General features: G+C 36.9%; 1 protein-coding gene across 1 annotated transcript in view; it reads left to right on the top strand.

The window, feature by feature from the left end:
- Window positions 1-26,790, top strand: part of LOC150090239 (telomerase-binding protein EST1A-like) — a 311,345-nt gene that overhangs the window by 79,942 nt on the left and 204,613 nt on the right. Inside the window, exon 6 of the mRNA XM_090390224.1 lies at window positions 12,875-13,092. Within this exon, the coding sequence (XP_090246350.1) occupies window positions 12,875-13,092 (218 nt within the window). The remainder of the gene's footprint in view (window positions 1-12,874; window positions 13,093-26,790) is intronic.

The raw sequence follows: 26,790 nt of genomic DNA, 5'->3' as shown, positions 1-26,790 counted from the left end.
CAAATATTCTGGATTATTAAATCGACTTTTAAATTTGGAATTTCTTAACAATTTAGCAGTAATGAACGACATCCTGCAGGAGTTCTCTTACCTTTCAGAAGCTTTACAGAATCACAATGGTAAAAGCATATAAATTAATTATTCGAACTATCACTACTATTGCTAAATTTGAAAAATTCTGAAGGAAATTATGAAGCTAAAATTGAGAGCATGTTGAAGTGGAAAGAATTTGAAGGAATCAAAATCGAAAGTAAAAAAAATACCTCATGACAAGTTATTAAATGCATTGTGTTATCCTTAAAGGATTTTGTGTTATCCTTAAAGGATAAGTTATTAATGCAACAGGGCAATTTTAAATTAAATAAAGAATAAAAAGGTACCATTGAAATAAATTTTAAACATATGCTACCCAAAATCGTAGAATGTTAAAGAACTTTCGTCTCGGTGGCAAGAGGGTGAAAACCGAATAAGAAATTTAAGTTTTCTGATAAAATATGAAATAAAAATGAATGATTTTAGAGATTTTGTCGAAGACAGTTAATCGTTAAAATCGAGTGAAATTACCTTTTCCATTAAGAAAGAAAGAAAAGTTAGAAAATATCTTTGAAACCATTGCGATTAGCAGTGCTGAAGCTGAGCGGTTTTCAGCGTAATGAATAATATTAAGTGAATGAATGAATAATGTCGACAATTAAACACGTTACAGATTATGACATCTAAATGGAAAACCATTGCTTCAATTTGATCCGGATCGTTACGTCAAATCATTCCTCTGTAATCATCACTCGGCTATTGAGCAAAGCAGAAGATCGACAACAAATATTAATAAAGTAAATTCTGCGTGGCAATTTTTAGAATAAATTTTTCTTGAATATTTGTGAAATAATTTTTTTTCATGTAATCTGTGATTTTTGTGTACTTTTTCTAGTGTTTGTTTTTTATGTAATATTTGTTTTTATATTGTGGAATGTTTTGTGATAGTTTTTATGTTATTTGTGATATGGGAAATATTTCAGTTATTTTTTATTCGCAATATTAAAACTTTTATCATGAAAAAAAAATGTATCCATTATATTTCCCTAGTTGTTAAAAAAAAAAAAAAATAAAAAAGTTGCACATGTGCCAAGCATGCACAGTAGATGGTTTATGCGGAACATCCTTCACGTTTCTTTTAGGTATTTTGATTTGTATATATTGATTACGAAATAAAAGAGTTTTTTTATTGTAAATATTTTATTGATCATTCACAGATTTTCATAATTTCTGGAAGACAAGATACAATGGATTTATGATAACTAAAGTAAGAGATGTATACTTGCGAGTGCAACGTATCTAAATAGCTTTGTAAAATAGCACCGATTGATGTACCGATCTTGTAGTTGAAGCGACATACTCAGCTGTTAGGGGAACCTAACAATGGTATGTAACGAAAATGCGAGACGAAAAATGAAATTGTTGACAAATATTTGTATTATTGCAATCATACTTATTGCAGTAGTAACATCAGGAAGCATGATTGCGACGTCATAGTATTCAAAAATTCTAAAAAGTTAGAACTCCAGACACTGTCATATCCAGTTATCATAAGGTGAGGCATGATGACTAGGTTTTTAAGTTTTTTTTTTTTTTTAGATAGACCTAGGAACATTTTACACATTCACTTATACGCATGATTAAGAGGGTAATAAGTCGCATCTGTCCATCCCCCTAAATCCACCCCTGACTCGAGATATCATAACAGTCATGAAAAATGTGTCACGCGCTCTAATCACACTACTAGTAGTGCAAGCATGGGAAGCGCCTCTAGGGGAAGCCGTGGATGATGTCATTTCTGTGACCGATCAAATTTACTCGGTAGAAAGTCGGAAAAACTGCGAGCCCATTGTTAAAATATTCACAGTTCACCACTGGGTAAAGGGAAAGGTTTTTGCTTTCATAAAGGTGACTACAGTGGGCTCAGACAGTTTTTAAATTCTATACAATGGGATCGACTGATGATTTTACCAACAGCAAATTCTAAATGGGAAGCATTCAAGGAAGTAACCTTGGAAGCTACTAGGCTTTTTGTCCCAACTAAGAAATACTGTTCACGGTTACATTATTTTAAAGTAAGGCATTCTGCTTGCTTAAGGTCAGTCTTTTGTTAATTTCTGATGCTAATGTTATCATGAAGTATTTTAAAATACTTATTACTCCATTATGGTTTTATGCTTTGATCATTCAGTTTGACAACAAGTAAGTCTGTTATTCAACAAATTCTAGCCATAGGATTCCTCATTTTGAAGTGGAAAACTTTAAGTTAAAAAAACTTCCTGCATTTGCTAGACATCTTTTATATTCAAATATGAATATGATAACACTCAGAGGGATGTGGAATGTGAGAAAATTAACTGTTTCACTTAAACATCTAGAATATAGGTGGAATAGGACCAGGGTATGTCTGCCAGGGGCAAAGGTTGATGACGTTGTAGAGCGGATATCATCTTTTAAGGGCACAAAGGGTGATATAGTTGTACACATTGGCACTAATGATATTAAGAGTAGGAGACCGGCGGAATTACTTAGCAAGTACAGGTCACTGTTGAAAAAAAGCCGTGAATTAGGGTTGAACTTGAAAGTGTCTGCAATTCTGCCCAGACACGATAGGAGGGAGTATATGATGAGAGCCTTGTCGATCAATTCGGCACTGGAGGGATTGTGCAAGGCTCAAGGGGTAGAATTTTTTTCAGCCTGGACTGTACTTGTTAACAGGAGAGATTGCTTCTACAGGGATGGGATACACTTAAATAGAAAGGGTGCAAGAATTTTTGCTGATGCTGTCGAGGCAGTGTTAGGTGGGTCGGAAAACTGCTAGTTGGGGGGGATACAAGGACTAATAGATTAACAGTAGCCACTGGCAGAGGTGGAAGTGATTCTTGCACTGCTTCTATTCAAATGAGCAGAAGTCTGAAAAACAAGATGCAGGATATTTCAGAGACTGCTGGTAGTCATTGCGTTACAAGTAAACACATGGGTTGTGTTAGGGTAGCTAAGAATAGAAACAGGTGCATGTATACCTGCGTGTACACCAATGCTAGGAGTTTGGTAAATAAATTTGATGAATTTGAGGTATTGCTCAAAATATCAAAGGCAGATATTGTTGGGATATCAGAGACGTGGTGTCACACAGATATAAGTAATGCGGAACTGGAATTTGGGGAATACAATGTATATAGAAAGGATAGACAGGACAGGAGGGGAGGAGGGGTTATGCTATTAATTAAGAAACACATAAAGTCAAAGGAAGTGAAGCCAGTTGACATCGATGGACAGGGCAGTGTCGAGTCAGTTTGGTGTGACATAAGCATAGGGAAATCAAAATTGAGAGTAGGAGTGTGCTATAGGCCTAATGACTCTGATGAGTATAATAATATATTGTACAGGGAAATAGAGTGGGCCAGTAAATCAGAGAGTCTTATAATGGGGGATTTTAATTTCCCAGATATTGACTGGAATTTGTGGGTTGGTCACTCGCACACTAGCAAGGCTTTTGTGGATTTATTGGATGATTGTTTTCTACATCAGCATGTTCGTGAGGCAACAAGAGGGAGCAATACTCTTGATCTGATTATCAGTAGTGATTCTTCATGCATTAAGAACCTGCAGATAAATGAACCACTAGGTGGCAGTGATCACAGTGTGTTGAAGTGGGATTTACTCAAGGAGGTAACTACCATCAGAGGTAAAGGGAAGGGTTTTTGTTTTCGTAAAGGCGACTATGATGGTCTGAGACAGTATTTAAATTCTATACAGTGGGACCAACTGATGATGTTACCAACAGCAAACTCAAAATGGGAAGCATTCAAGGAACTAATCTTGGTGGCTACCAGGCTTTACATACCAACTAAGAAATATTGTTCAAGGTTTAGGCCTAAATGGTTGTCAGATGGACTAATGAGACATGTGGCAGAGAAGAAAAATGCATGGGATACATACAAATTAATGGGTGACATGGAAGCCTATGATAGATATAAGTTGGTCTGTAACCAAGTCACAAAGGAGATTAGGCAGGCAAAGGCAGACTACGAAAAATCCTTGGCAAAGGATGCAAAGAAAAACAGAAAGGAGTTCTTTACATACTTGAACTCGAGAAGGAAAGGGATGAATCAGATTGGTCCACTGGATATTGATGGTTCAACAGTTGAGGATCCTGCTCAGGTGGCTAACAATCTAAACGAGTATTTTGCATCTACATTCACGCATGAGGAGTTATTCAGGAAGGAGAATGATGTAGGTAAAGTAAACATTGGCAGTGAGCTGGATGATTTTGTAATAACTGAGAGGAAAGTGGGGGAGAGATTGTTGAGGATAAACATAAAAAAGGCACCTGGGGTGCATGGGATCTATCCAGTTATATTAAAGGAGGCAGCAAAGGAAGTATGCAAACCCCTAGCCATAATTATGAGAGCTTCTTTGGACTCAGGGGAGGTACCCATAGACTGGAGATGTGCAAATGTAACCCCAATTCACAAAGGAGGATCAAAGGCTGACACAAGTAATTATAGACCTGTTAGTTTAACTTCTGTTCCAGGTAAATTAATGGAGGCACTGGTTAAAGAAGCACTGCAGGATCATCTAGACAAGAATTCAGTTATAGCTCAGACGCAGCATGGTTTTGTTAAGGGCAGGTCTTGCCTGACCAATTTGATTGGATACTATGATGTAGTCACAAAAGAACTGGATGCAGGGAATAACTTTGATATTATATATTTGGATCTTAGAAAGGCTTTTGATACTGTTGCACATGGAAGACTGCTGCACAAATTGGAGCAGTGTGGCATTGGAGGCAAATTGCTGCTATGGATAAGGGGATGGTTGAGTGGCAGAAGACAGAGAGTGGTAGTCAATGGACACTGCTCAACGTGGACTAATGTTATTAGTGGAGTTCCTCAAGGTTCAGTGTTGGGTCCATTGTTGTTTTCGGTGTTTATGAATGATATTGATGATGGGATATCAAGTTTAATGTCTAAGTTTGCAGATGATACAAAGGTTGGCAGGGTCGTTAAGGACACTACTGACGCTATGCTGCTGCAACAGGATCTGGAAAAGTTGAACAGATGGGCTGAGAGGTGGCAAATGAAGTTTAACATTGACAAATGTAAAGTACTACATATGGGTAACAGTAACCCCAGAGCAATGTATCAACTCTGCGGTACTACACTGACAGTGGTGGAGAATGAAAAGGACCTGGGGGTAATTGTGCAGGCAGATATGAAGTTCTCTGAGCAGTGCAGACGAGCTGCAAGAGTAGCTCATGGTGTCTTGTCAATGATATACAGGAATTTTTCTAGCAGGGATAAGGAGGTGATTATTCCCTTGTATAAGGCAATGGTTAGGCCACATCTTGAGTACTGTATACAGGTCTGGAGGCCTCATTTCAAGAAGGATGTAGAGCTGCTGGAACGGGTACAGAGAAGGGCAACAAGATTAGTAAATGGAACAAAGGGTTGCTCTTACGAAGAAAGGCTTAAGTTTTGCAAATTACAGAGTCTGGAGACTAGGCACCGGCGAGGTGATCTGATAGAGGTGTATAAGGCTTTGAATGGTTTGAGCATGCTCAATGCCAATGGGATTCTTCATCTTTCTCAGAATAATCACCTCAGAGGGCATAAATTCAAATTGAGGAAGGACGGATGTCGGATAGATGTGCGGAAATTTGCCTTTGGCCAGCGGGTGGTTGGTTGGTGGAACCGACTTCCATCACTTGTTGTTGAAGTTGATAGCCTAAACAAATTTAAAGCTCAACTGGACAGGTATTTCGAACGAATGGAGGGGTGAAATGGGAGAGGGTTTTTTTTTTTTTTTTTTGGCTGATGCTGAATAAGCTTGCTTTCTTGCATCATATGCCTCTACTAATGCTAATGCTAACTTATTGGGTGTAGAATGTGAAGATTAAATTCCAGATCAATGCTTAAATTTATTTTCAGAATTGCAAAGTTGGATGCCTTCTTACTGCATGCTATAATCATGATCATTGACAAACTAGAAATTTACTTAATTTTCCTAATCATAAGGACTTTTTGAACCAATTGGACCTTTGAATTTTTTTAATATTCTTTGTTAATATTGCATTTTCATTTGTAATATTGTTTTTCATTTTAAATGGAAATCTGTCAATCTGTATGTATTTTTTAGTTTTATTTTGGATTTGTTCACCTTCATATGATTTTTTTCAATGGAAAAGAAAGGTGTGTGCGTGTGTGTATGTGTGCCTGTGTGTGTTAGCATTAGCATTAGTAGAGGTATTTGATGCAAGAAAGCAAGCTTATGCAGCATCAGCCAAAAAAAAAAAAAAACCCACTTCCACTTCACCCCTCTGTTCGTTCAAAATACCTGTCCAGCTGAGCCTTAAACTTATTTAGGCTATCAACCTCCACTACAAGGGATGGAAGTCTGTTCCACCAACCAACCACCCGCTGGCTAAAGGCAAATTTCTGCACGTCTATCCTACATCTGGCTTTCCTCAATTTCAATTTATGCCCTTTCAGGTGATTATTCTGAGCTAGAGGAAGAATCCCATCAGCATTGAGCATGCTCAAACCATTCAAGGCTTTATACACCTCTATCAGATCACCTCGCTGGTGCCTAGTCTCCAGATACTGTAATTTGCAAAACTTAAGCCTTTCTTCGTAAGAGCATCCCTTTGTTCCATTCACTAATCTTGTTGCCCCTCTCTGTACTCGTTCCAGCAGCTCTACATCCTTCTTGAAATGAGGCCTCCAGACATGTATACAGTACTCCAGGTGTGGCCTGACCATTGCCTTATACAAGGGAATAATCACCTCCTTATCCCTGCTGGAAAAATTCCTGTATATCATTGACAATACTCCATGAGCTACTCTTGCAGCCCGTCTGCACTGCTCAGAGAACTTCATATCTGCCTGCACAACCACCCCCAAGTCCCTTTCATTCTCTACCACTGTCAGTGTAGTACCACAGAGTTGATACGTTGCTCTGGGGTTGCTGTTTCCCATTTGTAGTTCTTTACATTTGTCAATATTAAACTTCATTTGCCACCTCTCAGCCCATCTGCTCAACCTTTCCAGATCCTGTTGCAGCAGCATAGTGTCAGTAGTGTACTTGACAACCCTGCCAACCTTTGTATCGTCTGCAAACTTGGACATATACCATCATCAATATCATTTATAAATACAGAAAACAATAATGGACCCAACACTGAGCCCTGAGGGACTCCACTAATAACATCAGTCCACAATGAGCAGTGTCCATTGATTACCACTCTCTGTCTTCTCCCCCTCAACCACCCCTTTATCCATAGCAGCAATTTGCCTCCAATGTCACACTGCTCCAATTTGTGTAGCAGTCTTCCATGTGCAACAGTATCAAAAGCCTTTCTAAGATCCAAGTATATAATATCAAAGCTATTCCCTGCATCCAGTTCTTTTGTGACTGCATCATAATATCCAATCAGATTGGTCAGGCAAGACTTCCCCTTAACAAAACCATGCTGTGTCCGAGCTATAACTGAAGCCTTGTCTAAATGATCCTGCAGTGCTTCTTTAACCAGTGCCTCCATTAACTTTCCTGGAACAGAAGTTAAGCTCACAGGTCTATAATTACTTGTGTCAGCCTTTGATCCTCCTTTGTGAATTGGTGTCACATTTGCACATCTCCAGTCTATGGGTACCTCCCCTGAGTCCAAGGAAGCTCTCATAATTATGGCTAAGGGTTTGCTTACTTCCATTGCTGCCTCCTTTAATATAACTGGATAGATCCCATCCACCCCCCCCCAGGTGGCTTTGTGTTTATCTTCAACAGTTTCTCCTCCACTTTACTCCCAGTTATTTCAAGATTCTGTAGCTTACTGCTAGAGTTGAATACACCTCTGGCATTCCCCTTGCTGAATAACTCCTCATGTGTGAATGTCGATGCAAAATATTCATTTAGTTTGTTAGCTACCTGAGCAGGATCATCAACAGTTGACCCATCAATATCAAGTGGACCAATCTGATTCATCCCCTTCCTTTTAGAGTTTACATAAGTAAAGAACTCTTTGCTGTTTTTCTTTGCATCCCTTGCCAAGGATTTCTCGTAATCTGCCTTCGCCTGCCTAACCTCCTTTGTAACTTGGTTGCATATCAACTTGTATCTCTCATAGGCTTCTCTGTCATGTGTTAATTTGTAAGTATCCCATGCATTTTTCTTCTCTGCCATATGCCTCATTAGTTCATCTGACATCCATTTTGGCCTAAACCTTGAACAATATTTCTTAGTTGGTATGTAAAGCCTAGTAGCTTCCAAGATTAATTCTTTGAATGCTTCCCATTTTGAATTTGCTGTTGGTAACATCATCAGTTGGTCCCACTGTATAGAATTTAAATACTGTCTCAGTCCATCGTAGTCACCTTTACGGAAGCAACAACCCTTCCCTTTATCCCTAATGGTAGTTACCTCTTTAGTAAATCCCACTTCAGCACACTGTGATCACTGCTACCTAGTGGTTCATTTATCTGCAGATTCTTAATGCATGAAGAATCACTGCTGATAATCAAATCAAGAGTATTACTCCCTCTAGTTGCCTCCCGAACATGCTGATGTAGAAAACAATCATCCAATAAATCCACAAAAGCCCTGCTAGTGTGTGAGTGACCAGCCCCCAAATTCCAGTCAATATCTGGGAAATTAAAATCTCCCATTATAAGACTCTCTGATTTACTGGCCCACTCTATTTCCCTGTACAGTTTCTTATTATACTCATCAGAGTCATTAGGCCTATAGCACACTCGTACTCTCAATTTTGATCTCCCAATGCTTATGTCACACCAAACTGACTCAACACTGCACTGTCCAGCGATGTCGACTGGCTTCACTTCCTTGGTTTTTATGTGTTTTTTAACTAATAGCATAACCCCTCCCCCCTTCCTATCCTGTCTATCCTTTCTGTAGACGTTGTCCCCAAATTCCAGTTCTGCATTCCTTATATCTGTGTGACACCATGTCTCTGATATCCCAACAATATCTGCCTTTGATGTTTTGAGCAAAACCTCAAATTCATCAAATTTATTTACTAAACTCCTAGCATTGGTGTACACGCAAGTATACCTGCACCTGTTTCTATTCTTAGCTACCCGAACACAACCCATGTGCTTACTTGTACCGCAATGGCTCCCAGCAGTCTCTGAAATATCATGCATCTTGTTTTCAGGCTTCTGCTCATTCTAATAGAAGCAGTGCAAGAATCTCTTTCACCTCTGCCAGTGGCTACTGTCAATCTACTGGTCTTTGTCTCCCCCAAAGCTAGCAGTTTTCCGACCCACCTAACACTGCCTCGATAGCATCAGCAAATATTCTTGCACCCTTTCTATTTAAGTGTATCCCATCCCTGTAGAAGCAATCTCTCCTGTTAACAAGTACAGTCCAGGCTGAAAAAAATTCTACCCCTTGAGCCTTGCACAATCTTTCCAGGGCCGATCTTTCCGTGTTATGAAATAATGAGACTGTTTCAATGAAATAAATATAATGAAATGTTTCGTACCTTACAAGTTATTCCCTTCAAAATTACCTTGGGCTTGTGTACAATGTTCCATATGCTTCTTCCAAGCATACATTTCTGGAAGTCATCTTCTGTAAGCCCTTTTAACACTTTGGCCATTTTTTTCTGAAGGACTAAAAATGAGTTAAGTATACATTTCAGTTTAGGGAAAAAGAAAAAAAAAATTCCAAGTGGCTAGTCTGATGAGTAGGATGCATGCTCGCAAATTGTGATTTTTTTTTTTTTTTTTTTTGGCCAGTAGCTGACAAACAGTGTGTGTGTTTTGTGCTGGAGCATTGTCTTGATTTAGTATCTAACTATCCTCCCACAATTCAGATCTCTTTCTTCAAATTTTGATCTCTGTTTCTGTGGTACGTCATATTCAATCAATAATAATAAATAATATAGATTAAGATTTGAATTTTGGTTATAAAGATTAGACCAAATGATAAATAATGATAAACTTATTGTTATTGTAAAGAATACTGCTTATTGTTGACTAGGGTAAACAGTTAATTTTATTATATAAGAAATATAGCTAACCCTCGAATTGCATGATTTCGGTTTTGCACGGTCGAAAAAATGCTACAAATTTACATTTTACCCGGTACAATTTCAGTTTAACATGGTTTAAGAATAACAAAAAAAATAAAATTTGTGTGTTGTATTAAAAAGCTATGCATGTGCCCTGTAGCCATTTGTAGTGTACATCTATTGAGTATGTCATGGCAGTTGTTATTCAACTGTTACTGTACACTGAGGTATCGGTTTGCCAGACACACATGCCTGGAATATTTAGATGCGATAATTAAGCTGTAAAATAATATTATATTCTATACAATATGAATTTAAATGATCTATTATTATAAGCATATAACTGGTCCACTAGCTAATTTAAGTACTACTGTATTTGTTAATGTAAATTGTTTGAAAAGAATATAAGCAGACAATTGTTCAAACATTGCTATATATACTGTACCTGAGCTTTGAAATTCTTTTATTGATAGACAATGCTCCAGGGCATTTGGCAAATTTATATCATAAAAATGTGAAAGTAATTTTCTTATCACCCAACACTACATCACTGATCCAACCAGTTGACCAGGGTATTTTACAGTTAGTCCCTGACTTACGTAAATTTTTTTTGGTAAAACTGTAAAGATGCTTTCTGTATAATTTTTAAGAGTGAAGTTGAATGAAGGAACAATAAGTATAAATTTTTATCTTTGTTCCCATGCAAACTATGTTGGATAATAACTTGCAGCGTAACTAGAATCTAGGTAAATAACTAGAGTTAACATTTCATTTTCTGCTTTAAAAATTCTGAAGAAATATTCGACATGTGTTTGAAACAGGTGAACTACATCGAAGCACTTCAGAGAAACCCTCACAATGTTCAAGCCACATGAACTGTGTCCCATCAACTATTTCTTTGGAGAATTACACTCTAGCCCTTCATCTCTACATCCTTTCCTTCCTTTCTTTCTGGATTGTAGAGTCAGTTCAGTTTTGTTTGAGAGCGAAGTGAGAGCTGTCGTTTGCATTTGTATGTAATATTTGTTACACATAGAGTTATTGTGGTGAATTTGAAATTCGTCTTGTCTAACCATTTTCAGTGACTTCACATCAAACTATCATTGTGTAGTGCATGTTGCATTTGCATGCCATAAGGTGTAACAGCATCTCTAGTAACTTAACTCTGAAGTTCTTTAAAGAAAATTTCATTTTGAATACTTGAATACTTTCAAAGCCAAAATAAACTGCAGGAAATTTCATAATTTTTAATAGAGTTTCAAACAACCCACAGCATAAAAACATAGTCTGATGCCAAAAAAAATTACAGAATTGACATTTTCTGTATTATTAATTTGGTAATATCGAGATTGACATGCCATTTTGAATCCTTGCCCAATATTTATAACTTATTTGTAATTCTATGGACCTTTTGGGATTTAATAGATAAACAAATAAAAACCTCAGCACAAAAATAACAACAGAAATATGCAAAAGATATTTCACACAAAATGTTTGATGAACTGGCTTTTGTAAAGAAAATTTACAGAATAAACTTTAGTTCAGAACTAACTCTAGTGAATTTGCTACAGAATATATTGGAAACTATTCTAATTGAGTCGTTTCCAAATTTTTCCATAGCACTTAGAATATTTTTGAGTCTACTCACTTCTGTTGCTTGAAAAAAGTTTTAGCGTCATGAAAAGAGTGAAGAATTTTAAAAGATCTACAATTTCTGGAGAAAGGCCAAATGGGTTATCACTTCATATAAATTCTGGCATTGCACAGGCAATAGATTTTAAGTATAATAAAGAAATTTGCAAAAAATAGAGCTCAAAAAGCATTTTTAAAATAATTTAAATTCATTTCCAATTTCAATTTGGGTAATGTTATTCAGGTCATCAAATTATGTCTCAGATAAATGTAAATTATATAGAAATTGCGCAACGTTGTAGCGATAAGTAATTTCTGTTATATAAATTAAAGTTTCCTTTGTAAGTGGTGAAAAATCTGTTTTTATTTGTTTTATTGATTTTATGTCTTTTGGAGTGGGATGGGGCCCCCACATTTATGACTGGCCTGAGCCCCAGCATCTCTTTCAGGCCCTGCATACATACACATACATAAAATGTGCACATGATGTTGTTAGATTACCAGCATCACTTTCTGAGTTAAAAAAAATTTATAATGTTTAAAATGAGTAATATATTTATCATTTTTCATTGGTCCTTTGATCTTGTTATAACTGAGTCTGATTGTGTTTATTATATATTCCAAAAATGTTTTATTGTATATATATTATTTTTATCCATTAAAGTAAAGGCAGCCATTTAAAAAAAAAAATCATTCAGCAGTTTGTTTTAACTCTTTAAACAGGGCTGTAACAGTTTCCTTATATTGCAGATTAAACAGCTTTTTTTACATATATTTCTTTTAAGTTTTTATTTTTTATTTTGCTCTTATTGCATGCTGTGGACCAGTTTGCATATCATTGTTGGAAACAGATGTACTTGTATATGGCATTTGATAATATTTTATGTTATTTTAACTTTTCTTCACTGTGGAAATATTGTGCATTGTTGGCATGTTTTCATTGGTGACTATGCTGTTGTTTTTTTATTTAAACTTCCTTTTTCTGTAAAACATATGTAATATGTTTTTTTACATGGAAGGGCATGTTATATTTTATTTTATTTGTTATTATTATTATTTTTTTATTATAAAGTATGCATTATAATTTAATGAGTATGGTGCATTGAGTAGCTGACCTCAGTTCTGTTAGCTTAATTTTGGTTATGTTTATGCATGTGTCTTCTTTCACATTTTCAGGATGCTATTTTCTTTGAAAACTTGTTAGCGAAACAGCAAGAGACTTTTGGCTTTAACTTGGCTCAGTTCTTAGACACAGATGAAGAACGACCACATGGACTGTCCGATTCTGTCAGAATGACTTTGATTAGCGTGCAGAAGATTCTAATTTATCTTGGTGATCTAGCTCGTTACAGGGAACAAGCTTATGGTACTACTAATTATGGGAAAGCTCGCAGGTAATCCAGTTAAACACAATAATTTGAATTATGATATAAACCTTGTTACAAATTTTAAAATAGCCATGTTCTTTACATAGATTAATCACAGTTGATTGTAATAAATTTTATTTTAAGGTTCCTTAATTTCTTAACAGTTAAGGAATAAAAGATCTCTGAGGACCCTGCTTAGACTCTCCTGTGCCAAAGCCTAAGAAATGCAGATAGCAACACCTACATCTATACAAACCTTTCTATAGAATTTGACTACAGATGAGTAACATAAGGCAAAATGTTACCAGTGGAATTGACAATGCTGGAATTCGTATTTAAAATTGTTAATCAGATAGAAGGTTTCAAGGTAGTGTATGAGTTGGCAATTGAGGGACTTCTCCATTACTTAGGAAAAAAGCAAGGGTATATGCAGTGGGATAAAAATTGGAAAGAGGGATTTGTTCACCCTTTTTAGGAATTAGCTGGATATGAGCATATTTCCATGCAGAAGGAAAAAGATTAGTGGAAAAAGACTTGCTTTTGTAAAAAAGTACAAAGGCAAGACAAAACATAACTCAGGAGAGTTAACCATACTGTATTGTAGAAATAGCCTTTTCAGTAAGAATAGTTAGAATGGCTATAACACTTAAACATATGATTAATATAAAAGATAGCTACAGATCAAGAATTAAAAAAAAAAAAGAAAAAAAGATAAATGCACAATATGTATGTATTCTGTGATTCCAAAACATGACTGATAGTGGGTGTAAGCTGATCAAAAGATGTATGGTTAAACGTGTTTTTTAAGTAAGTTAGTATTAGTAATGGCAAACAATGCAAGAAAGCAAGCTTATACAACATCAGTCTGGGAAAAAAAACACTCACACTTTCAGTATAACCTGTTCATCCCCTTCAGTAGCTTTCCTATATGAGGTAATTTTCTTTGGTGATTTTAATATTCACAATTCCAGCTGGCTTCAGTTTTCTAGTCACATAACCCAGCTGGTCAAGATTCTGAGGCTTTTGCAATTACTAATGATCTCGCACAGACTGTTTATTTAACTACCAGGATACCAGACAATCCTAAACACACAGCCAACATTGTTGATCTTTTCTCATGAACAACCCTTCCAAGTACACGGTCGAGGTGAGTGGTCCATTAGGAACCTCAGATCACAACTTGGTGATGGTCTCTTCTCCAATGGAGCCTTTCTCTTTTAGCATTCTCAGCCTCATGTTGTTTGACATCAAAATAAGACAAAATGGGATGATCTGTGAGATTTCTTTTCTTCTTTTCCTTGGTCAGATTACTATTTCAAATCCTCTTATTTGAAACAGTAATCAACATTTGCTCAGATCATACCAGGGAAATTATTCTTGTAGGGATCAAATCTTTTATTCAACCTTAAAATCTCATAATTTATTGGAAAACCTTAGTTTTTCAGTAAATGTGCTACAGCTGTTCAAGATGTGTATTGCAATTAGCTTTCATCAAATTCTCTAGGCTTATGAATTTTCTATATTTCATAGGAGAAAGAGAGGTTTATTCTCTAGGCTCTCTTTCTGCCTATGCTAAAGCTCATTCCAATTGCAAATCAGTTAATAATCAGTCCGAACTGGACTTTGAACAGGCTAAGAGTAGCAAACTTGGATCTTGTTCAAATGGTAGTCAAGCATTCTAGTCTCTTGCTAAAGCCAGTGATGAGCTGGAGCCAGTTCACATGAACTGATTGTTAAAATTTTCATAATCTGCAAACTGGTTATTTTGAAATTTTTGGCTTTTACGAAAATTTGTAATTTTCTTAAAAACTGAATAATCTTATAAAATGGTATAGAAAATTTGGCGCACAAAATGAACTTCAAATGCAAAGGAATGCAAATTTCTAGTACAGTAGTTAGAGAGCTGTTTCTATAACAGCACATGTGCTTCTTATTTGTTGCAGGCTGCTAAACGCATTCAAGTTTGTCCTGACGTGAGACTTCTGTTGGAATGAGCAGAAGCCTGGAAAACAAGATGCAGGATATTTCAGAGACTGCTGGGAGTCATTGCAGTACAAGTAAACACATGGATTGTGTTAGGGTACCTAAGAATAGGAACAGGTGCATGTATACTTGCGTGTACACCAATGCTAGGAGTTTGGTAAATAAATTTTATGAATTTGAGGTATTGCTCAAAACGTCAAAGGCAGATATTGTTGGGATATCAGAGAATGGTGTCACACAGACATAAGCAGTGCAGAATTGGAATTTGAGGAGAACAATGTGTACAGAAAGGATAGACAGGATAGGAAGGGAGGAGGGGTTATGCTATTAATTAAGAAACACATAAAATCCAAATCCAAGGAAGTGAAGCCAGTTAACATCACTGGACAGTGCAGTGTTGAGTCAGTTTGGTGTGACATAACCATTGAGTGATCAAAATTGAGAGTAGGAGTGTGCCTCTGAGTAGGAGTTGGCCTAATGCCTCTGATGGGTATAATAAGAAACTGTACATGGAAATAGAGTGGGCCAGTAAATCAGAGAGTCTTATTATGGGGGATTTTAATTTCCCAGACATTGACTGGAATTTATGGGTTGGTCACCCACACACTAGCAAGGCTTTTGTGGATTTATTGGATGATGAATGCCAGAGCTTGCACTTGGTCATCACGGAACACAGCGGCAACCCCCAAGGCAGAATGCGCTGGTCCCAAAGGAACTAGTAGTTGTTGGTGACTCTATTGTCAGGGAAACGGGAAACATGCTTTGTAAAAAGGATAGGTGGAATAGGACCAGGGTATGTCTGCCAGGGGCAAAAGTTGATGACGTTGTAGAGCGGATATCATCTTTTAAGGGCACAAAAGGTGATATAGTTGTACACGTTGGCACTAATGACATTAAGAGTAGGAGACCGGCGGAATTACTTGACAAGTACAGGTCACTGATGAAAAAAAGCCGTGAATTAGGGTTGAAATTGAAAGTGTCTGCAATTCTGCCCAGACACGATAGGAGGGAGTATATGATGAGAGCCCTGTCAATCAATTCGGCCCTGGAAAGATTGTGCAGGGCTCAAGGGGTAGAATTTTTTTCAGCCTGGTCTGTACTTGTTAACAGGAGAGACTGCTTCTACAGGGATGGGATACACTTAAATAGAAAGGGTGCAAGAATGTTTGCTGATGCTATCGAGGCAATGTTAGGTGGGTCGGAAAACTGCTAGATTGGGCTTTTGTGGATTTATTGGATGATTGTTTTCTACATCAGCATGTTCGGGAGGCAACTAGAGGGAGTAATACTCTTGATTTGATTATCAGTAGTGATTCTTCATGCATTAAGAATCTGCAGATAAATGAACCACTTGGTGGCAGTGATCACAGTGTGCTGAAGTGGGAGTTACTCAAAGAGGTAACTACCATTAGGGGTAAAGGGAAGGGGTATTGCTTTCGTAAAGGCGACTACAATGGACTGAGACAGTATTTAAATTCTATACAGTGGGATCAACTGATGATATTGCCAACAGCAAATTCAAAATGGGAAGCATTCAAAGAACTTATCGTGGAAGCTACTAGGCTTTACATACCAACTAAGAAATATTGTTCAAGGTTTAGGCCTAAATGGTTGTCAGATGAACTAATGAGGCATATGGCAGAGAAGAAAAATGCATGGGATACATACAAATTAACACGTGACACGGACTCCTATGATAGATACAAGTTGATCTGTAACCAAGTTACAAAGGAGGTTAGGCAGGCGAAGGCAGATTACGAGAGATCCTTGGCAAGGGATGCGAAGAAAAACAGCAAAGAGTTCTTTACTTATGTAAACTCTAGAAGGAAGGGGATGAATCAGATTGGTCCACTTGAGATCGATGGGTCAACTGTTGATGACCCTGCTCGGGTAGCTAACAAACTAAATGAATATTTTGCATCGACATTCACACATGAGGAGTTATTCAGCGAGGGGAATGCCAGAGGTGTATTCAACTCTAGCAGTAAGCTAGAGAATCTTGTATTAACTGAGAGCAAAGTGGAGGAGAAATTGTTGAAGATAAACACAAGAAAGGCACCTGGGGTGGATGGGATCTATCCAGTTATATTAAAGGAGGCAGCAAAGGAGGTAAGCAAACCCTTAGCCATAATTATGAGAGCTTCCTTGGACTCAGGGGAGGTACCCATTGACTGGAGATGTGCAAATGTGACCCCAATTCACAAAGGGGGATCAAAGGCTGACACAAGTAATTATAGACCTGTGAGTTTAACTTCTGTTCCCGGAAAATTAATGGAGGCACTGGTGAAAGAAGCACTGCAGGATCATCTAGACAAGACTTCAGTTATAGCTAGGACACAGCATGGTTTTGTTAAGGGGAAGTCTTGCCTGACCAATTTGATTGGATACTATGATGCAGTCACAAAAGAACTGGATGCAGGGAATAACTTTGATATTATATACTTGGATCTTAGAAAGGCTTTTGATACTGTTGCACATGGAAGACTGCTGCACAAATTGGAGCAGTGTGGCATTGGAGGCAAGTTGCTGCTATGGATAAAGGGGTGGTTGAGGGGGAGAAGACAGAGAGTGGTAATCAATGGACACTGCTCATCGTGGACTAATGTTATTAGTGGAGTCCCTCAGGGATCAGTATTGGGGCCTTTATTGTTTTCTGTATTTATAAATGATATTGATGATGGTATATCAGGCTTAATGTCCAAGTTTGCAGACGATACGAAGGTTGGCAGGGTTGTCAAGGACACTACTGACACTATGCTGCTGCAACAGGATTTGGAAAGGTTGAGCAGATGGGCTTCGAGGTGGCAAATGAAGTTTAACATTGACAAATGTAAAGTACTACATATGGGAAACAGCAACCCCAGAGCAACGTATCAACTCTGTGGTACTACACTGACAGTGGTAGAGAATGAAAGGGACCTGGGGGTGGTGGTGCAGGCAGATATGAAGTTCTCTGAGCAGTGCAGACGAGCTGCAAGAGTAGCTCATGGTGTATTGTCAATGATATATAGGAATTTTTCTAGCAGGGATAAGGAGGTGATTATTCCCTTGTATAAGGCAATGGTCAGGCCACACCTAGAGTACTGTATACAGGCCTGGAGGCCTCATTTCAGGAAGGATGTAGAGCTGCTGGAACGAGTACAGAGAAGGGCAACTAGATTGGTGAATGGGACAAAGGGGTTCTCTTACGAAGAAAGGCTTAAGTTTTGCAAATTACAGTGTCTGGAAACTAGGCACCAGCGGGGTGATCTGATAGAGGTGTACAAAGCCTTGAATGGTTTGAGCATGCTCAATGATGATGGGATTCTTCCTCTAGCTCAGAAAAATCACCTGAGAGGGCATAAATTCAAATTGAGGAAAGACAGATGTAGGATAGATGTGCGGAAATTTGCCTTTAGCCAGCGGGTGGTTGGTGGGTGGAACAGACTTCCATCCCTTGTCGTGGAAGTTGATAGCCTAAATAAGTTTAAGGCTCAGCTGGACAGGTATTTCGAACGAACAGAGGGGTGAAGTGGAAGTGGTTATTTTGATTTATTTATGTTACTTTTTTTTTTTTTTTTTTTTTTGGCTGATGCTGCATAAGCTTGCTTTCTTGCATCAAATGCCTCTACTAATGCTAATGCTAATGATTGTTTTCTACATCAGCATGTTCGGGAGCAACTAGAGGGAGTAATACTCTTGATCTGATTATCAGCAGTGATTCTTCATGCATTAAGAATCTGCAGATAAAGGAACCACTAGGTGGCAGTGATCACAGTGTGCTGAAGTGGGATTTACTCAAAGAGGTGACTACCATCAGGGGTAAAGGGAAGGGTTTTTGCTTTCATGAAGGTGACTACGATGGTCTGAGACAGTATTTAAATTCTATACAGTGGGACCAACTGATGATGTTATCAACAGCAAATTCAAAATGGGAAGCATTCAAAGAACTTATCTGGGAAGCTACAAAGTTTTTCATACCAACTAAGAAATATTGTTCAAGGTTTAGGCCAAAATGGATGTCAGATGAACTAATGAGACATATGGCAGAGAAGAAAAATGCATGGGATACGTATAAATTAACACGTGACACAGAAGATTACGATAGATATAAGCTGACCTGTAACCAAGTTACAAAGGAGGTTAGGTATGCGAAAGCAGATTACGAGAAATCTTTGGCAAAGGATGCAAAGAAAAACAGCAAAGAGTTCTTTACTTATGTAAACTCTAGAAGGAAGGGGATGAATAAGATTGGTCCACTTGATATCAATGGTTCAACTTTTGATGATTCTGCTCAGGAGTTGATGAATATTTTGCATCGACATTCACACATGAGGAGTTATTCAGCGAGGGGAATGCCAGAGGTGTATTCAATTCTGACAGTAAGCTAGATAATCTTGTAATAACTGAGAGTAAAGTGGAGGAGAAATTGTTGAAGATAAACACAAGAAAAAGCACCTATGGTGGATGGGATCTATCCAGTTATATTAAAGGAGGCAGCAAAAGAAGTAAGCAAACCCTTAGCCATAATTATGAGAGCTTCCTTGGACTCAGGGGAGATACCCATAGACTGGAAATGTGTAAATGTGACCCCAATTCACAAAGGAGGATCAAAGGCTGACACAAGTAATTACAGACCTGTGAGTTTAACTTCTGTTCCCAGAAAATTAATGGAGGCACTGGTTAAAGAAGCACTTCACGATCATCTAGACAAGACTTCAGTTATAGCTCGGACACAGCATGGTTTTGTTAAGGGGAAGTTTTGCCTGACCAATTTGATTGGATACTATGATGCGGTCACAAAAGAACTGGATGCAGGGAATAACTTTGATATTATATATTTGGATCTTAGAAAGGCTTTTAATACTGTTGACCATGGAAGACTGCAGCACAAATTGGAGCAGTGTGGCATTGGAGGCAAATTACTGCTATGGATAAAGGGATGGTTGAGGGGGGGAAGACAGAGAGTGGTAATCAATGGACACTGCTCATTGTGGACTAATGTTATTAGTGGAGTTCCTCAGGGTTCAGTGTTGGGTACATTTTTGTTTTCTGTATTTATAAATGATATTGATGATGGTATATCAAGCTTAATGTCCAAGTTTGCAGACGATACAAAGTTGGCAGGGTTGTTAAGGACACTACTGATGCTATGCCGCTGCAACAGGATCTGCAAAGGTTGAGCAGATGGGCTGAGAGGTGGCAAATGAAGTTTAACATTAACAAATGTAAAGTACTACATATGGGAAACAGCAACCCCAGAGCAACGTATCAACTCTGTAGTACTACATTGACAGTGGTAGAGAATGAAAAGGACCTGGGGGTAATTGTGCAGGTAGATACGAAGTTCTCTGAGCAGTGCAGACGGGCTGCAAGATTAGCTCATGGTGTCTTGTCAATGATATACAAGAATTTTTCTAGCACGGATAAGGAGGTGATTATTCCCTTGTATAAGGCAATGGTCAGGCCACACCTTGAGTACTGTATACAGGTCTGGAGGCCTCATTTCAAGAAGGATGTAGAGCTGCTGGAACGAGTACAGAGAAGGGCAACCAAGATTAGTGAATGGTACAAAGTGGTGCTCTTACGTAGAATGGCTTAAATTTTGCAAATTACAGTGTCTGGAGACTAGACACCGGCGAGATGATCTGATAGAGGAATATAAAGCTTTGAATGGTTTGAACATGCTCAATGCTGATGGGATTCTTCCTCTTGCTCAGAATAATCACCTGAGGGCATAAATTCAAATTGAGGAAAGACAGATGTAGGATGGATGTGCGGATATTTGCCTTTAGCCAGCGGGTAGTTGGTTGGTGGAACAGACTTCCATCCCTTGTTGTGGAAGTTGATAGCCTAAATAAATTTAAGGCTCAGCTGGACAGGTATTTTGATCGAACAGAGGGGTGAAATGGAAGTGTTTTTTTGGCTGATGCTAAATAAGTTGCTTTCTTGCATCATATGCCTAAACTAATGCTAATACTTGCTTAACTGTTTTGTTATATAATTCAACATGACCTGTCATAGTTGGTCTCTTTGTTTCTGGTAAATTGCATGTGATATTTCAGTGTGTAGTACTAACTGGGCAGTTGTTATCAGATTGAAGTTTTCTATTTAATATTATTTTTCCTTTATAATGAAATGCCAGAAAAGCATTAATGATTGGTTTTCCAATAAAATGACAAAATCATTAGTCAGAAATTCTAGTAGTGAAAATAGGAGTTTAAATACTGAAAATACACACAGATGACATTAATTTTGGTGATGAAAACAACTTAAATGTTGAATCGATCTGAAAATGTATCCACAATGGAAAAGGAGTTATGCAATTTTGAAAATTTATTGTGATTGTTGGACTTCTGAGCAGGTACAATATTTTTTAAAGAAATATAATGCTTGATAATTAAAAAGCAAAAAACTTGGCTGTTCCCGCTGTGCAGATACATCACATTTGGGGGTCACTGGAGGAAAATCTTTGTTAATTTCTTCAGAATGGCGAAAGTGTGCTATTAAATCATCTGGAATTGATAAAAAAAAAAAAAAAGTTCAACAAGCTTCACTAAAGAAAAAAAATTTAGGAACATTTTGAATCAAGCTCTCATTTGAGAGTTATAATTATTTAAAATTAATTTAAAAAGAATCTCTCACTACAGTGATTGATAAGCTTGTAAAAAAAAAATTACCACAACAAGCAAAATTTTCAACATAGTTTACAGCTTAATAAAAAGAAACCAACCAATATCATCTATGAAGGATGAAATAGAGCTAGAAATTAAGAATGAAATTGATTTAGGGAACTCTTTACATTCTCAATTTTCAATTGCTGAATTAATAAGAAAAATGTTTTAGTAAAATCATTGAAAATAATTCAAAGATTTGTATCATTGTTGATAAAGCTTTTACAATTTCAAGCAAAACTGTGCTTTTAATTCTTATAAAATGTGAATTAGAATCAACTAAAGCAGAAATTATTTATTATGCTTTGAGAAATTGGTTAACCAACACAGGTTTTAACAGAGAATATTTAAAGAAAAATTTAATTGGATTTTGTTCTGATGGCATGAGCACCATGCTTGGACATAAATCTGGAGTTTTTACAAGATTGATTCAAGATTTTCCAAACATTATAATTTGACATTGTTTGAATCATCACCTACAAACTGGCTTTAGATGATGCTGTAAATGACATAAATGAAATAAGATATAATGAAATAATAAATAAAATGAAATATAAATGAAATTAAATGCAAATGATATAAATGAAATAATTAGCTCTGCAAATTGCAGCTTCTGGAGGCCAGGCGGGTGGTAGATGACTTTCATCAACCGGTGAAATACCACCACTTTGCTTATTGGAGGCTTGAAGTGGTGAAACCCATGTTTAGTCTCTAGAGCAAAGTTTCCGGCATCCCCCCCCCCCATACTTCTCCTTCAACCCATGCACGGTACTAAGTACTATAGGTTTTGATACCTTTCGTGTTTGGGGTTCTCATAAAAAAAAAAAAAAAAAAAAAAGGCACCTGCGAGGTGATCTAATTCAGGTGTATAAGGCCTTGAATGGATTGAGCAAGCTCAGTGCTAATGGGATTCTTGCTCAGATTACTCTCCTGAGGGGGCATAAATTCAAATTGAGGAAAGACAATTGTAGAATAGATGTGCGGAAATTCGCCTTTGGACAGTGGGTGGTTGATAGTTGGAACAAACTTCCATCTGTTGTAATGGAGGTCAGCAACTTAAATAAGTTCAAGGCAGAACTAGACAAACATTTGGAGTTAATGGATGGGTGAAATGGGAAGGGTTTTTTTTTTTTTTTCTTTTTCTTTTTTGGCTGATGCTATATAAGCTTGCTTTCTTGCATCATATGCCTCTACTAATGCTAAGCCATTTTAAGATTTTTCTTTTTTTGGAGAAGATTTATGCAATTTTTCATCACTCAAATAAGTCAGAACTTAAACAGTTTCTAAAGAAGTATACATCGAAATCATCAAAAGGCATGTTTCTGGTCCATAATGGGTTTCTTGTAGCCTCAGATCCATCAAAGTAGTCTGAAGAGTGTATCCATCTCTTTATAATTACTTTTTCAAAATATAAGAAATTTTCCGGAATAGAAAAAAAGATTGAAAAACCAAAGTGTTTTTAAAAGACCTGGCATAATGATTGGCATTTTGGATGAACTTGCATTATTATCAAATGCACTGCAAATGAGACAGTTAAGTTTAGGAAAGGCAAATAAGCTAATCAAATGAATGATTCATTTTTTCATATAATAAAAGATATTTTGGTATTCATGAAAATAAAATTAATGAAATGTTAGAAAGTGATGCCTTTAAATGCATAGAGTTTGAAGATAATGTAAGGTTTAAATCATTGCCGCAAGACAAAGTCATAGATTGTATTATTGAAAAATGAAGGCAAGATTTTTAACCAAAAATCACATTAAATATAAAGAAGGTAATTTAGGTTATTCTAGTATTTTAGGTAATACCCCTAAAATAGTTGAATTTTTTATTCAGTGGATCTCACTTCATGGAATATTGAAGGAGTCATGTTACTCTAGAAACCGGGAAAAGAAACAGTGCATGAATTAAATAAATTCATAAAATTTGAAGTCAATTTAAATGATTTTCGTGCCTGTGTAAAGAATAAAGTTCAATTAAAAAATCTTCCTGACTGGAAACAATATGGAAAACAAAGCAAATTATGAACACAATTGCAATTTCTTCTGCAGAAGCAGGAAGTGCTTGTTTTGTTGATGAATATTATTTGTAGTGATAAAAGGGCAAATTTAGCAATTAAACATAATTCAAACTTTATGACCATCAATTTGTTGGGGAAACCACTAAGTTTCTGGAATGCAGTGCTGTATGTTAAATCATGGATGGTAAGTCATTGATCCACATAAGACAACAGAGCTTGTGTATCCAACCAGATTATGGTGAAGATCAAGAAGCTATTTGGAAATTACTACATAATTAGTAATAAAGTATGTATTTAAATGCTCTTTAAAATAATAATTTCTTTATTTGTTTTATCAGGAAGCTACTTATTAATTACTATCTATTAAGTAATAAATAATGTACTTCAGTATTCTTTAAAATATTGTTTATTGCATTGTGCACTGCATTTCAATATGATTATATTACACTTTTTTAAATAACTTTAAATAGCTCATGTGTAATATTTCATAATACAAGAATGATGGGCGTTTGCTTACTCATATATCTTTGTTTTCATTTCAAATGTACATATTTTAAATTGGTTTAACGAAGCAATACCTTTTTCTATTATAATAAACATGTCAAAATGTTTTTTTTTTTTATTGTTATTGTTAAGTATGACTCAAGCAATTACCATTGACATTTCAAAGTCTTTTGATTGTGTTTGGCATAAAGGTCTTCTAAATAAGCTTCCATCCTATGTAAGGTTTGGCAACAGTTTTTTTATAATTGGGTATCCAGTTTTTCTCTCTGAACCTTCACTGCAGGTAATGGTAGATTGCTCACTGTCTTCTAATATCTCCACTAATGCAGGTGTTCCTCAAGTTCTCAAATATCCACTACCAATTCTTTAAATGCTGATCTCCAGGTAATTCTCCAGTGGAGCAAAGATAACTTAGTTGATTTCAATCCTTTTAAAACTCGGTCCTTTCTTATATCCTTCAAAAAGGTTTCTTCTGCTCCTATGCTTATCTTTGATGACTCTGATTTCTAGACAAGGTCACATATCTGTATTGGGGATTACCCTGACTTTTAATCTCTCTCTCTCTCTCTGCATAAGTACATCACAAATATTGCTTCCTCTGCATCTAAAAAATTGGGATTTTCTTTCCCTCTCTGCATTAATTTTTTTTCCAAACAGCTAGTCACTCTGTACAAATCTGCTCTACCATGGAATATTCTTCCCACATTTGAGGCAGTGCCCCCAAAACCTCTCTCAAGCTACTAGATTCCATTCAAAAGAGGGCAGTTGAGTTAATTAATGACCTATCTCCTACAAAACTACTCCACTCTCTGTCTCATAGAAATTCTGCTTCTGCTGCATCTAGATACTTCCTTTTGAATTGGCTTCTATGATTCTCACTCTGTCTTCTAAACCAGTCTGAACACATACCACAACCATTCAGCAACCTTTTACTGTCCAACTTCAGACGCATAGAACCAACTTTTCTTCTTCCTCATTTTATTTCTTCAACTTTTCTTTTCTGAAATAATAACCTCCCTTCACACATATTTCCTCAAAATTATAATCTACAGAAATTCAAGTTTAATATCAGCAAGTGTCTGCTTTCATCTTCTCAATCTTCAACCCAAGCACAGTATTATAGGGTCTAATACCTTTCATGTTTTGGTTTTTCATTAAAAAAAAAAAAAAAAAGTCAATTTTGCATCTGGTTCCTTTGTTACTGTATTGTAGTATCCAGTCAGATTGATTAGACAAGATCACCCTTTACCAAATCCATACTGTGACTGCAGTATAATTACATTCCCGTCTAGATGGTCCTGCATTACATCTTTAGCCAGTAAGTCCATTATTTTCCTTGGCGACTCCGTAGCCAGGTGGGAAGGAGCAGCAGTGCATAGCACACGCTTCTTGATTAGACCGGGGTTCGAGCCCGTCACCACCAAATATGGAGGATGCGGAAAGGTCAGGGAATGACCACCGCATATCCCGGAGCAATATGGCCTTAGTTGCTAATGCTCCTAAAAACCAAAACAACACAACAACCATTATTTTCCCTGGAACAGAAGTCAAGCTTACAGTTCTCTAATTACTCACTTCAACCTTTGACCATTCCCTCTAAAAGTTTGTATAGTAATTTATTTACGCTGTCAACATCCACAACGACAGATGGAAGTTTGTTCCAGCAATTAAGCATCCGCTGGCTAAAGGCAAATTTCTGCACATCTATTCTACAACTGTCTTTCCTCAGTTTGAATTTATGCCCCTCAGGTTCATAAGGTTCAAAATTTATGCTCCTTCAGGTTCAGATACAAGGACTAATGGATTAACATTAGCCGCTGGCAGAGATAAAATCGATTCTTGCACTACTTTTATTGAAATGCAATTGAGGAAATGGAAATTTCCAGGACTGCTGGGAGTCATAGTGGAACAAGTAAATACATGGGCTGTGTTAGGGTAACTAAGAGTAGAAACAGGTGCATGTATACTTGCATGTACACCAATACTAGGAGTATAGTTAATAAATTCAATGAGCTTGAAGTGCTAGTCAAGACGTCAAAGGCAGATATTGTTGGGATATCAGAGACATGGTGTCACACAGACATAAGCAGTGCAGAATTGGAATTTGAGGAGTACAATGTGTACAGAAAGGATAGACAGGACAGGAAGGGAGGAGGGGTTATGTTGTTAGTTAAGAAACATAAAATCTAAGAAAGTGCATCCAGTTGATGTTGGTAGACAATGCAATGTTGAGTCTGTTTGATGTGACATAAGCACTGCTGAAGGAAAATTGAGAGTACGTGTGTGTTATAGGTCTAATGAATCTGATGAATATAATGAGCAATTGTGCAGAGAAATAGAGTGAGCCAGTAAATTAGAGTGTCTAATAATGAGGGATTTTAATTTCCCGGATATTGACTGGAATTTGTAGGTTGGTCACTCACATGCTAGCAAGGCTTTTGTGGATTTATTGGATGATTGTTTTCTACAGCAGCATGTTCGGGAGGCAACTAGAGGGAGTAATACCCTTGATCTGATTATCAGTAATGATTATTCATGCATCAAGACTCTGCATATAAAGGAACC

Source organism: Mastigoproctus giganteus, chromosome 2 (assembly GCF_048544385.1).
Source record: "Mastigoproctus giganteus isolate SK-2022 chromosome 2, ASM4854438v1, whole genome shotgun sequence".
NCBI classification, from domain to species: Eukaryota; Metazoa; Arthropoda; class Arachnida; order Uropygi; family Thelyphonidae; genus Mastigoproctus; species Mastigoproctus giganteus.
The sequence above is the reverse complement of the archived record's forward strand: the minus strand, read 5'-3'. Positions and strand labels throughout refer to the sequence as shown.